Source organism: Perissodus microlepis, chromosome 9, assembly GCF_051167445.1.
Source record: "Perissodus microlepis isolate ML-2025 ecotype Zambia chromosome 9, ASM5116744v1, whole genome shotgun sequence".
Classification (NCBI taxonomy): domain Eukaryota; kingdom Metazoa; phylum Chordata; class Actinopteri; order Cichliformes; family Cichlidae; genus Perissodus; species Perissodus microlepis.
Window position 1 is genome coordinate 19,538,884 of NC_140469.1, and position 14,288 is coordinate 19,553,171.

At 38.4% G+C, this 14,288-nt stretch overlaps 1 protein-coding gene across 3 annotated transcripts in view; it reads right to left on the reverse strand.

Moving 5' to 3' along the window:
• The window catches only part of esyt2b (extended synaptotagmin-like protein 2b), a 40,137-nt gene that overhangs the window by 14,844 nt on the left and 11,005 nt on the right, over positions 1-14,288 (reverse strand). For all 3 annotated transcript variants that reach the window (XM_084939484.1, XM_084939487.1, XM_084939485.1), the window contains exons 6-13: positions 12,153-12,242; positions 8,351-8,406; positions 3,650-3,770; positions 2,126-2,302; positions 1,846-1,928; positions 1,411-1,459; positions 325-414; positions 131-226 (exon numbers count right to left, since the gene is read on the reverse strand). In XM_084939484.1, the coding sequence (XP_084795610.1) occupies positions 131-226; positions 325-414; positions 1,411-1,459; positions 1,846-1,928; positions 2,126-2,302; positions 3,650-3,770; positions 8,351-8,406; positions 12,153-12,242 (762 nt within the window). The remainder of the gene's footprint in view (positions 1-130; positions 227-324; positions 415-1,410; positions 1,460-1,845; positions 1,929-2,125; positions 2,303-3,649; positions 3,771-8,350; positions 8,407-12,152; positions 12,243-14,288) is intronic.

A 14,288-nucleotide genomic window follows, 5' to 3' on the forward strand; every position in this document is an offset into this window, starting at 1 on the left:
GTGAATCTTTACTACACAGACCACTAATCTTTACTGTTTTGGGTAGAGAACAAGAAGCCTGTGTAAGCCTAAAGCTATATTTTTGCACAAGCTACAGCGTCAAACTAAAGTGAGCATTGCATCATCTTACTGGCAGGTTCTTTGCCGAGTCCAGATAGACCACCAGCAGCGCTGATGACAGTCCGTCGTTGGCAAGGCTTCTGTCTGCGCGTACGCTTTGCAGAACCTAAACAAGAAGGACAAGTTAGACATGTTTTACAGCTGCAAATGCAGAGAACATGTCCTTGTGTTAAAGCGATGAAGCCTTATTGTTACATGCAGTACCTGGTCCAATTTCTCAGAAGTGGAGAGCAGCGATAGCCACTCCAGTTTCAGGTGGAGTTTCCCAGTAGTTGCTTCTTCAAGATCAAACCACTGCAACAATGTGGCCAAACAAGTACGTCAATATTTCCATTCATTCGATGACAGGAACAAACCAGGCTTAAAAATCACTTGTAAAGCTTTTAGGAGCTGTGCTAAAACAGAACAATTTGGTGGTTTAGTTTACTGTGAAAATTTAGATGATCAGATCAGTGCCTATCTCAAATCTGCATGGACTCTCAAACACCTTAAATCCAAAGTTAACAAACTCATAATTACCTAATCATTTCTATCATTACTATATATCAGTCAACATATCCAGTGTTATTATAGTTAGCTAAAAATAAACTAAAAAGTAAAACTAGAAGTGAAAATAAAACATTTAAGTACTACAATAAAAATAGAAACTAGACTCTTGGTAAAAAATAACTGAAACACTTTTGTGAACTTTGAAAAGCAACTAATGGAAGATAAAAAAAAATATAGTGGAAGTTTTAATATTTGTTACTTTATCAGAAATTGCCTGATTAGGCTTTGATGGACGTTTTTACTCAGACTCCAGATGTCTGTGAGAAGACTGTGAGTCAACTGCTTTCAAAAAGTTCTGCCTCTGACATATGGCTACCATACCATAGTGATTAAAAAACTAAAAACTAACACTCAACTTAATAAAAGCTGAAGTAAAACTAAGCATTTTGAAACAATGGGAAATACAAAATAAACTCAAACAAGCAAAGCTGCTGTGCTCACCAACTGAAACTAAGCAGGCGTACTCTCCAATAATCCCAGTTTTTACAGGGATTATGTGTCACCAAAGTAACTTCCTTTAAGGCTGGCAGAAGTCAGTCGACATATAAAGTGTTAACGAGTGAACTTTAGAGCTGCTGGTGGGTGTCATTCATGGTTAAAGTCTGGTTAGCTGTTTACCTGTCACATCTTACTCCTTACAAGAAAGCAATATGACTGAGTCCGACGGTTACTTTAAGATGTATAACGTATACGCTTTAAAGTAATTAAACTGATAATATTATTGCGAACAAAGCAGCTTACCATATCAACTTTCTGTTCTTTGTGCAGCTCTGTCATATCAATCATGAGACTGTAAATAAGGACAAATAATTATGGAAATTGGGACAGCAAACAGTAAACAGTAAAATCGCACCAATTAATCTAAACACAGGGGGTCCAGATATTGATTGACTGCTTTGTGTTAATAGCACTGGGTGTAGCATTACAGCCTTGGGGTAAAAATCAATGAAATTTGCCCTTGGGCCGGTAACTGGGGATAACACTTATACACTTCCATTATGAGTGATGTCCACTAACAAACATAGCTTTATTTACCTTAATTTTGTTGACTATATATCCCGCAATACATCAAAGATTGCTCTTACCAGTTATCAGCGCTGGTACACCAGAGCTTTGTTTTAAATGAAATAAGTGCAATAACATCTCAGCGGGTTAGGAAATGACAAAGACACTCACCTCCCCAGGAAGTCATCTTGGTCTGGATCCTCATCAAATAGCTCAATCTCAAGATGCTGACCTGAGTGCTCATACACCAGTGCCTGATGAACACAAGAACAAACTGAAGCTCATTCAAACTGGCACAGGAGGTCAATAAATAGATTACCTGTCATGCAAACCAGCAGGAGGTATAAATAAGACAAGTGGAAAACAATGGCACATAACAATAGGAAACAGACTAGCTTTTTCGGTGGCAACAAACAACCTTCCTGCTCTAAAAGACATCCCCAACTCTCACCTCGTACACTTCGTTCCACTTGGGATTAAGGCTTTCCTTAATTGTCTTGCTCTGAAACAGCTGGTTGCCGATCTGCAGGATACCATAGGGGTCAGACTTGCCTTTGATCAACCCTCCCAGAAATGTATCCTTCCCTTCTAGATCTTGAGCCTCCAGGAAGTGAATCCTTAGGACTCCCTGTGGAGCCATGCAGACACATGTGTTAAGGTCTGAAAAAGCTTACAGAGTTGATAAGACGTGAAGATTTCTGTAATAGGAGGACATTAGTAGTATAAGAGGAAACATGACTTATTACCATAATAAAGTAATAACAAAAATACTAATTCATTTCACAATTCATAATTTAGCAGACTTTATTTAAATGTGTGGTTTGTAAAAAAACGCACCACAATAAAACATAACAGCTACTATTTAAGAAAAAGAAATGCAAATTTATGTAAATTTAATAAGCTAACCTTTACTTACATACACATACATATACCTAGAATGTATTAGCACATGTGTGCATATATGTATGTGTATATATATATCCCATGATTACCTGGATAAATAGAGGACTAATCTAGACTTTCTACTGCAGAATAGGGCTTTTATTTTGTTTAATTTTTCCATTGTCAAATGTTTTTCCTTTCTTTAATATTTAATAAAAACATTTGCCTGAAAGATAGCAGTAAGAATTGCCACCGATATATAAAATCAGACCTGCATTTATTTTCTTATTTTCTTACCTAAGTATTGTGCAGCACATTATCTATTTTTAAGTTTCCTACTGAGTTTTTAATGGATTAACATATTAAATGTCTTTATTTTAAAATACAAGGCCTTATTAACCTAACAGTGATGGTGGATATAACAAGGCTACATTGTTATCATGGAAATCATTTCACCACATATGCTTCCTTGCCAGATGAAAGTCTAGTAAATAAAGATGACCATTAAAGCCAAGGAGGTAGAAGGACCTGTTGCTCAAGGCTCCTTGGAAGTAAAATATAAAGAAATGAGGGGTGACTCAGAGTTTATCCCCATGCTGTATATGTGACACAAAACATCCTGCCGTCTGATATCAGAAAGACAAGTTCTTTGTTATCTTTTCAATGTCTCCTTTTTTTCAAAGGCTGTAATGAATATATGATGTGTGGTAAGATTTTAGTTGTTTCTAGCCTGATCTGTGGCTTCTATTAAGATTCCAGCGTTTCTTTTTTATTCCTGTTTTGAACGCTTGAAACCTTTTTAAATATAATAAGGATGTGGCCTGCAGTGAAACTTTTTTTCATTTTGTTGCCATGGATACAAGTTCCAGGAACACAACCTTTGCTGCATTTTTTATTGTTATGGTTCTTTAGTTTTATTCCGCGTTAGCACTGAGAATTAACTACAAAACCCTGGGAGATACTTTTTACTACTGACAAGCTTTAACGTACTAACCATGAGCTCCTCGTGTGAAACTGTCTGCTTACGAACTAATAAAACACTTAGAAGAGCAGCTCATCCTTATTGGATGTATTGTAACAAGTGCATTTGTACCTTTGGCATTGGAAAGCGCAGCTTGGCCAGCTCCACCGTTCCGACCAGTGGGATAGTGATTCGGTTGGGTAATACCAAATAACTGTAGATAATGTCTTGAATCAGACTGTCAGAGAAGCCACTGTAAATACAAGGGGGGAGGTGGGGATGATGAGAGAGGGGAGGAAAAAAAAGAAAATAAACAGAATGAAGTGATAAATAATTTAAAAGACAATAAGGGTGCCCTTGGGTTATAAATGTTCTCTTTTAATCTAAGCGTAGTTTAGCATGTTTCTGTTTAACATGCGCGATGACAGCAGGAAAATTGGAGTGAGTTCAAGCATTCTGCTGCTGTTAGCCAACAAACGTCTGAATGTCTGTCTGATCCACTAATGATTCAATGGTGAATGACAACAATGACAGTGAGGTCACAGGATGACATTTCCATCAGACGTTTCCTTTATTCATTTCCTTACTGTGGCACAGCTGGAAAATTGCAATCTTGGCTAGCAAAAAAAATCAAATTACAATAAAACTTATCGTGCTGGGTTATTGCTCAGCATGTCCCTCGAAGAATGGTTATTATTATTATGGGCCAGATGTCCATATATATTATAATGTGACCATTGTAATCAGGGGCATTTGTAAATTGTCTAAGACATCACCTGGAAGTGGATGTTTTCTGAGGACACCTATAAACACAATCTTTAAAATAGTCTGCAAAGAAAGAAAAGTACAAAAATGTAAGCTGATGAAAAGTGGGTGAATTTTTTTTTTTTAAAACTAGACATTTGCTAACACACACCTGATGTACTTGTGCTCTGTGCTTTCTAGGTGCCCACCAGTGAATACGTACAGCAGCTGAGTAACAGCCTCTATGTAATTGGTCTTATAAATTTAGGAAACTTGCATCATTGGTGTCTTACTGAATTAGGCCCAAGATATATTCAGGTCTTCAATGAAATGTTATTGTGTGATAGAATTTCAGTTTTAACAGTAAAACTCTACTTGCTACAGTGATCACTGCATGGAGAAACTACAGTAAACTCCATATTTAGTCAAAGTTTAACCTTTTGTTTTGTCATATAGAAATAACAACACAGAAATGTGTAATCTTTAACAATTAACAGTGTGCGTAATTTCAGAAGAACAGAAACATAAAGTCCAAAAACTGCAGTGACAAGCTATGAAACTATAGCTAGCTTGCCACAGCATTATCCGTTTCCTGTTTATTGTAACTTAATATTTAGGTGTACTGCACTAATTAAATTTTATTTAAAGTAAGTTCTACCACTTAAACAAAGTCAATCTTGAAACAATCAAGAAAATAATGTAAAGTTATCACTGGGGATAAATGATAAATTCTAGCTGGTGAAAGCTAGGCTAAGGCTAGCTAAGGCTAAGGCTTAGCTAAGGCTAATTCACCTACTTTTCTCTTGTGTAATTAAAAACTTTAACCTATTGCTCAAACAGCCTAGGTGGTCATACCACATAAATAAGGCATTAGTTAAATGAATTTATAATTAACATAAAGTTATAAAATAAAATAAAAATGGTTTTCTTAACGTACTGAAAAACCACATTTGTATTTAATGCATTTTTAGGCTCTTTATTTTGCTTCTTCTAAAGGCTTTGATGATTATTAAGAATTGCTCTATATTAGCTAGGTTAACTCCTTTCCTTGCTTTTCAAAGGTGCCACACAATTTAATTTCCATGATTATTAGACTCACAACGGCCAAATGATCCATCAGGCTGAAAACATCGGTCAGCACAAAGGCCAAAATCCATAGCAAACGCTGGGCTCAATTACTTTTTTGTATCAGCCATAGGCTGCACATTGATTAAGCAAAAGATTCAAATACCAAGAAGTAAATTAAACTACTTTCTAAATATCGCACAACTCAGGTTTCAGAAAATTATACATCGTCAGGAGCTATTTGCCATTTGAGTAAAAAGAGCGCCCAAGTTTGCTGGATTGTCATGTAATTAACAATGCGAAGGTTATGAACCGGTTACATTAGAGGACAGTTAAAGCTCATTTATAAATATCTGTAATTCATTATAACCTTGCAGGAATACATGTAATGCGTCAGGAATCTCAGGCTGTCCTGCAAAACCAATAAAAACCTTCAAAGGAAAAAAAAACTCTGGTGTGATACTAAAGCTGCACAGACACCAGATGAAAAAACAAAACATAATTTTAGCTTTCATTCATTTGATCAATCCTCAGCTTCTCTTTAGGTGAAAAACATGCATTGACATTAGGATTCAGTGGCAGGGTGCTGATCAGAGCTGGAGCTTTTCTCCATCTAAGAGCTGAGGGTGTAAAGGGATTCCTGCCGCATCAGCACTGTTTCTGCTGCTCCCTCGGCGCAAACACTGGAACACCCCCATGTCCCTGCCTTTGTGTTTATCTATTCACTTTAGGACTCTCAACACTGCACACTCAACACTTATAATGCTCACATAATGCACGCTGATAATGTGTTTTACCTTCCACTGACTCACATCGACAGCAAATATCCATCACTGCGATGTACAGCAATGCTTCAGCCATGTTAACTTTGTCCTGGCTGATTGCAGAAGCAAATGACCATTAAACAGATTGCCATTAAATTCTACACAAGCATTTGTGATCACTAAGAAATGAATCCTAACAACTGTAGTGATTCCCTGCCTTTTTCTCTTGCTCAATTAGCTGGCAAAGGATTTCACTGATCCAGTAAATTATTACCACATCTTCTAAAGAGATTAGCACTTTAGACTCTACAAATATTCATGGTCCTCAGAGTAAGACTTTAATGACTTTAATGATCAGTGACTTTCCCTCTACAATGAGGTTGAAATTTGGAGTAATGTGCCAGCAGCTACTGGATAGATCGACACAGTAATTGTCACAGACGTTAACTGCAAATCACTTCAGAGATCACCAGAAGTTTATACTACTCTATACTGTGACCGCAAAACAACCTACTGTATATTAATGATGGATGGATACTGTGTTTGATTACAACCCACAGTGAAGTCTCAAACTGTCTCGAGTTGTCTTGGTGTTTTGAAAATGGACAATCTGACCGAGAAACCTTTAATTACAACGTTGGCATCGCGAGAGCACCAAATTGAAAATTTCCTTTCAAATACAAGTTGAGATATGAGATGAGTTCAGGATCAAAAAATAAGGTCAGAAAACAAAAATAAACAAAGACAATATTACCCACCTTTGAAAAATGAAGCTCTCATGGAAATGCCTTAGACCTCCATTCTATCTGAACACCACCAGATGCAATACTTGTGGTTAGAAAAAGACTTCCAGTCTTATAGAAATCTATGGGTATCACTTTGTGAATCACTGCACTAGCAACCTGTAAACTCTCACTCATGCCTGCTGTTAATGATATCCCAGGTTATCCTTTTTTCCCCCTCTAACTGGGAGCATAATTTATGAGGCTAGCACTGCGTTGTATTAAATTATACTTGAGGGTACAGATGAAGGGAGCAAAGCTAATCACATTTCCATTAGCCTCAGCTTTGTTTTGTGCTAATACACAACATTAAGAAGTTGATTATGGTTAATACTGACTCCACTAAACAACAACATGTTATCACAGCTACTAGTATGATTAATGACAGTCTTAATATTATTAACAAGGTTTAAAAGAGGCCCACTGGGCAAGTCTTCAAGTGGACGGCTGATGCTGCGTGTGCTGTAGCTGTGATTTGGACCACGAAGACCCAGCTAACCCCTCGCCCACATCAACACCCAGACTAACACGCCCACGTCTAGGCACGCAAGCTCCGTGGATCCATTTCACCCCCACAGAGAACTCAACAGAAGAGAGTCCACTGAGCTCTGCCTGTGTCAACATGTCTGTCAGCGTCAGGGGGGCGTTCAACAAGCAGCTGTAATCCCAGAAAACTACATTCAATATTCGTGCATCTGTCAGCTTCTTTTTCAGCTGTAAAAAAAAAAAGTACCACTCAAGATGGCAGCGTGTAATTGCGTCGGGCTGTTAGCAGCTCTTAATCAGCTCTTAATCAGCTCTCATTTATTTTCTGCTCAGCCCACACAACAACCCGAGGGAAAAAGACACTTAATACAAACAAAACAAAACGGGTGAGGATAAGGAAAACGGCGGAGACAAACACCACCTGTTTTATCCCAGTACGAGCATTAAACTGTTGTGTTAATCCTGTTTTTCGTGATGTGTGTGCAAACAGACATGCTGGATCGTTTCACTTGATCTCATTGTTTGCTTCCAAATGTTTGAAAGAGATATGTTTATCTAAATCAGCTCAGTCTAGCAAAACTCTGCGATAAACTACAGCAGTAACGAGGACAGGAACACCCGAGGCTTCGTGCACGTAAGGAAACCTCATTAGTGGAAAATACTTTCTCTACAGCTGGTGAGATTTAGCTTTCCAGAAACTGGACAATAAGACAATATTGTCTTTAAATATAACAGTGGAGACAAATACTACTGTATGCATAAAACTTTTGGTTTCATCAATGCTGAAGATATTAATAAATTAAATGCGACTGAAACTCTGAAAATTAAGCTTTTTTTTTTTAACATAAAATGTGTTTAAATGAGAAAAACAAAATCCTGAAATTATACAGCAAACATCTAGGCACGTGTTAACTTCACTTAAACTAGAAGTCCTCAAATCCTTTAAAATTTGTTTCTTGAGGGAAAAGAAAAGCAAGTTTGAATTGACTTACTTGAGCCCAGGAATATCCAGTATATTGGAGAGGCCGGTCCAGTTTATGTCCACAAGCTGAAAAGGAAGTAAAAATGAGAGCGTGGCCATGGGTTAGACGGTAAGAATAGAAAGCGTGAATGACTTTAAATGGAGTCAGAACACTTGATGTTATTGTTTCCTGGCCCTCTATTATGCTGCAACACGACATTATGCTGCACTGGTTATTTAGGAGGCGTCACACTGCTACGTAAAGTATAAAACAAACATTTCCTGTCATATATTAATAATTGTTTTTACCTTTTAGTTTTCAATTTGGGGTCCACTGACCTGTAAGTGTTTAAATGCATGCACTGTGTGCACAATTAGTTTATGAGTCACAACGGGAGCACAGAAAGCAGTGATCCTTGAATGGGAATGAATACAAAAGCACCTGCTTCCTGAAAGATTTATTAAAGCAGCAGCATCTGTCTGGGGTCTTGTTAGTTTACAGAATAATGAGGCTGGAAACACTGCACCTTCTAGTTTTGTGCACTTCTTTAGAAAATCTAGCAGCAGATCAAATCTTGATGAAGTGCCGCGGTCAAAGTAAATCAAAGAGACCTGAGACGCAGGCATATCCTGCTCCGCTCAGTGGGCTTTGATCGGCTCTTGCCTCCAAGCTCAGGGACTTGAGTTTTTCTAATGAGCCTTTCCCACCCTACTTTTTTGTCCAACCTGCTCACACTGCAGCAGATGCACTGAGCTCTGCAGGGACGAGGAAAGCACTGCAGGGCTGTAAATGATGTAGGGGATGGTGTGGAAGGACACATCCATCCCTGCATATTGTATTCAAAGAGTCATCAAGAGACTGTTGATGTATATATGAATAACAAAACTGTTGATAAGGGCACTGTCTTTAATCTAAGTGAATCGATTAAATGATAAAATAATATCTGCTTTGAAAAGCTTCTCAAGTGGGAATATTTCCTGTTTTCCTCCCCCTCGTACGTTATCATTTTAATGCCTTTGGGGTGTAAGACTATTGAAAAGTGAGAAAACTGCACAGAATAAGCCAGTTTTCCTTGGTGAAACCAAATATATATATTGCAAAGTCAATCTAAAGCAAACCCTCTCCTGATATATGCTACATGTGATAAAAGAGCAACTGCAGACAATGTCAAGACCCGATTTTACAGCTTTTTTAAAAAAATTTTATCAGGGTTCGATGGATGGGCTGGATTTGGTTGCCCGCCCCCTTTTCTCTATTTACAGGTGAAGCTGTTGCTCGGGTTTGGCATCACTGCTCGACCCTGAAGAGGAGTTGTCCTGATGCAGCTATTCTTCACACACCTCTGGGATTAAGCAGACAGACAATGAGTATATCTGGGTGGATTGGTGGACTGGTGCCACAGTTCCTCACCTGTTCGCCACTGCCTCTATGCTTGCCTAGAATCTCCCTTGGAAACCTGTCTATTCAAACCGTTACTCCTCTCTGGGCTGGGACGTCACCAGCAACGCTCTGTTGCATTTATGTGCTGAGCCCTGCACAGGAAGGACTCTGGTGCTTTGCCTGTGCCACCTCGCAACCTCTGGAAAATCCCCTAAATCTGCTCAGTAAGTCCAATTTAAATTTGATCATGACACTGGTTGTTTTCAGCCAGAAATTACTCAATAAAATGACTGTAATTAGTAACTGTCAAAAGGATCTATTTTTAATAAATTGATTTTGGACAGTCTAACCATTAACTCAGCAGTTTTCAAGCCAAAATACCAAGTCACACCTACGTCTATATCTGCAGAAAAAAAGCCTCTCTGTCACCTGGAATTGTATTTTAATATGAAAATATTGTATTTTCAGAATGATGCCTACATTTTTTAACCCATTTTGTTTTTCTTTCAGTTTATCTACATTGGAATAAAGTTGCCTCCATCATCTTATCAGATGCTTTAATACCATCCAACATTTTTTTTTGCCACCTATGGTTCAGATTTTTTTACAGAAGTTTCTGCAAAGTGCCTTTTCAGCTTGCTTGACAGCATTTTGGCATTAGCTAACTCCTCCAGAAGCTGAACAAATGTCAGCGGCCTAAGGTCGCCGGCATCTCTGATATAGCTCAAGCTATGAGACAGGTAGTATTCTCAGTAGTTTTTCCCTTAGTAGATGCTTTTTTTAGTTGGTTTGGTGTGGGTTTTTTTCTCATCAGTGACCAGATTTACCTCCTCACTTTCTGTCCGGGCTATCTAATGTGCACTAATACATATATTTAAACCCCAGCTGTTCTTTTCATGGAGTTAAATAATAACACTGTAGATATAAAATCCCACGGAGCAGCAGGATTTGGCTCAAGGCACACCATTTGAAAACCACTGCATAAACTGACTGAAAATCGGATCTGCCAGTACATTCAATCAATGTAACTCTATTGCTTATTGTCTATTGTCTTTGTGTGTGTAGTGCAAACATCTCACACACATCTACTAATTAGTACTTTCAAGAATTAATAGCAATAATAGCCGTGTTTGCGATTCAATCAGATCCTTCACTGCTTCATCATTCATTCATTACATAAAAGTATAAAACTGTCATCTGAGTTGGAGTAGATGAATATCTTCTGCCTCACTGCAGAATGTGGTGCATCTTTTTATTTAGGCTGTGCTGAGTTGCATCAGTGCAATCACACCGTCCAGACATGGCCAAGACCTCTTATGGTCTGGAAATGTGTCTGTTATGTTTGGCACCCAGCCTCAGATCTTGTTTAACACAAAGGGGAAAAAGAACATGACTTACTTGGAGTCCAGAGAACACAATGTTAATATGTCAATGTCAATAATTTGCTTTATTAATTCTTTTTCTTTTTCCTCCAGGAACCCAATGTGATGTTGCTGGTGTACGAGCTGAAAGAAGACTAAAGCACCTAAATGCATGTGTAGATATCTTTGCATGTGGGGAATTTACTGAGTGGAAGCGGCTTCTTCCTTCAGTCTCCAACAGTAATGTCTCCACCTTGAGCTTTAGTTCACTGCCTAGACCCCTCAGGGGAACGTAACACTGGGGTAAAAAAAAAATATGCCAAAGTAGGTCTGGCTTGATCTGCAGCTATTTAAAGCACCGCTACAGCTCCACTGGGCCTTCGCATTTGATATAAATCGGTCAAACGTTTTTAAGCTGTGCAGCAGTGGCTCTGCCTAGGGGTTGAACCAGGAGAATAATGGAGCCTCAACTGGAAAATAATGGATGCGTAAGCAACTGGAAATGTAATTCCAAATCATGTGAACACTGCTTGCACCGCAAGAGCACAAACAATGTCCGACGGTAAGGACAGTGAAGTAAAAGAGACTGAAATTACGCTGGAAATTAATGCTGCAAATAGTAAGAAACGCATCCTACTGTGATCCAGTCGTGACTTTGACTCAAATGACCCTTTTTAGCTTTAATTTATGTCCATTGTATCTGCATTAAAAGGCAACAGAATAAGTAAAGCACAAAAACAAGATGCTTTATGAGGTGAAATGTTAGGCATAGTAAGAACGGTGAAATACTCAGAGGAGCATTTTAAATATTCAGGACAGCAGGATAATCATGCCAACCTTGGCCAATGTAGTATTATTATATGTAATAACACAAAGTTGTCATTCTTTCTGAATGTCAATTGAGAGTATAACCCTGAATTAGTAATGTGCTGAACTGTGATGCCATCTTGGCTTTGTGGTTAAACAGCCTCCACTCTATTCATGCTGCATTTAATCAAACTGCAGTGTCATTATAACCTCAGCTGCTCCTCTGTTAAGTTAGTCTGACTGATAAAGTTACTCAGTTAAACATTATTAGCTTATGCACTTACTGGCTTCTTCAGGAAGAACAAAGACAGAGCTCCGACGAGAGGTATATCACCCAGCAACGGCTCCATCACCACTCTCAACACACCGTGGATCTATGGAAACATAAGAGGAACAACACGTTGATATCCACAAACACAAACGGAAAGCTACAGGGAACTCACACCCTGCTGACCCCTGACATTCGTCAGCAGCAGTGCCGCTGGAGCTTGAGCGCATGACAGGTTGGAAACTCTATCGCCGCCTGACTTCACACCTGCCCTGTGTGATCCTCCACCTTCTTCAAAACATATTATGACAATTATGAGGATTATGGTTTTGAAAGTGCTTTAGATGTATCATGTGGAACACCACACAGCTGCTCTAATCCTGCAGAATGGGAACAAAGGAGGTTTGAATTCTAGCACCAGTATATTTGTTGTGGAGTTATATTCCTTTTTTGGAGGAATCACAGTCAGAAAATGTTGTCCGAATGGAAAGTGAATTACGCCAGTAAATCTGATACTAATGACTAAAGCCCCTGTGAAACTAAAAACCAATAGTACTCTTGTTTTTGTGTTTGCAGGCAGTTCTTTAGACTTAAATGTATTTCTCTATTTCCTCTCTCGCTCTGTTAACTGTGAGATTGAATCAGCTCCTTAGAACATAAAACTTACACAAAGCCAGAACGGTAAAATCAAGTCCTGGAACGTCAAAGAGGACAGGTAGAAAAAGTTAAGCTTCATTTAGGTGCATAACTTGTGCAAAGATCACACCAAAAGTAAGTGGTGGTGTATTTCACACTGAGCCGTGGCAGTTTCTTGCTGGACTCTGGAGTATTTATAGCAATATTGACAAAACTGTCCAAAGGAATAATAATGGCTTAAAGGCATGGTGACCTAGGCCGGCAGGAGACTGGCAGGGGAAACAACAAAATATGAACATTTAAAATAATGGACCTGCTAAAAAATACTGCAATTTAATACAACACGTGATTTATTTGCAGGTTTAACTGGCTATTAGTGTAAAGCAGCAGTTGTTAAAAAGTTTAATCCAACCCATCTAAGCTTAATATGAAGCCAAACCCACCTTTGTAATTTTTGTAATATAATCCAGCTCAAATGTGGACTAATGTATGAGTGGATGATTATAGTCTACAGAGATACAGTATGTAGGTCTGCCTGGGTTTCATAACAGGGCCAGGGACAGACCTGACGGCACTGGGTCTCCAAGGAGGAGCACAGATTGCCTTTTTTCTGCCTGCTGCTACTCGACAGCAATACACAAAGGGGAGAAAGGAGCAGCAAGAATAACAACAACACACAGACACAAAATACTTCAGAGTAATTGGGCTGTGTAGTCAAAGGCAATCTTCCAAAGCAACATAAATAAGGTTTAGCTGTTTTAGTTTGTTTAAAACTTTGTTTAAGAGACACTTTTTAAAAATAAAGGTCCTCGTGACCATATCAGAACAAACAGTAAAGCTTTTGAAAACACTATTTGTCTATTCAAAGTCTGAGAATGTCTCCTTTGAGTTATGATCTGTGTTTCTCTTGTTGGGATTTGTGATAGCTTCATTTTTTCCCACTGATCTTTCCTTGAGTTTGTTTGGTATGCTGATTGTTACTTATTATGTCTTGTCTTTGTGGTAGCGCCTGCAGTTTTCTCGATTGCTTTATTTACGTTGTTTTGTTGCTGGACTTTGATAAGAAACAATCGGCTTCCATTATAAGTCATTTTCCTTTTTTCCAGCACAACATTAGTAGTTCTCAACATCAGAAACCCCTGATAGGTCTCGATATATATATAAGAAAAGCAGGAGTATCTCTTTGGTTGGGTTATCTGTGTTAATCACAGAGACATGAAAACTTCCTGTTTTGATTTGATAGTATTCTGATTTCCCCTGTTTTCCTTCCTCCTGTCTTACCTGCTGTTTTTCTGATTGTCTTCACCTGTGTATAATTACTTTCACCTGTTTCTTATCCCCTTCCCTCCCCAAGCTTCTCTGGATTGTGTTATTTTTACACTGCTCAAAAACTGAAAGGATCATTCGATCATAAGAGTATAATTTTCTTTTCCTTAAATTTTGCGAGTCATGGTTAGTAGGTCCTTTTAATCATGGCCTATTATGGGGCCAAGTGACTTTGCATAGTTTTAGCACT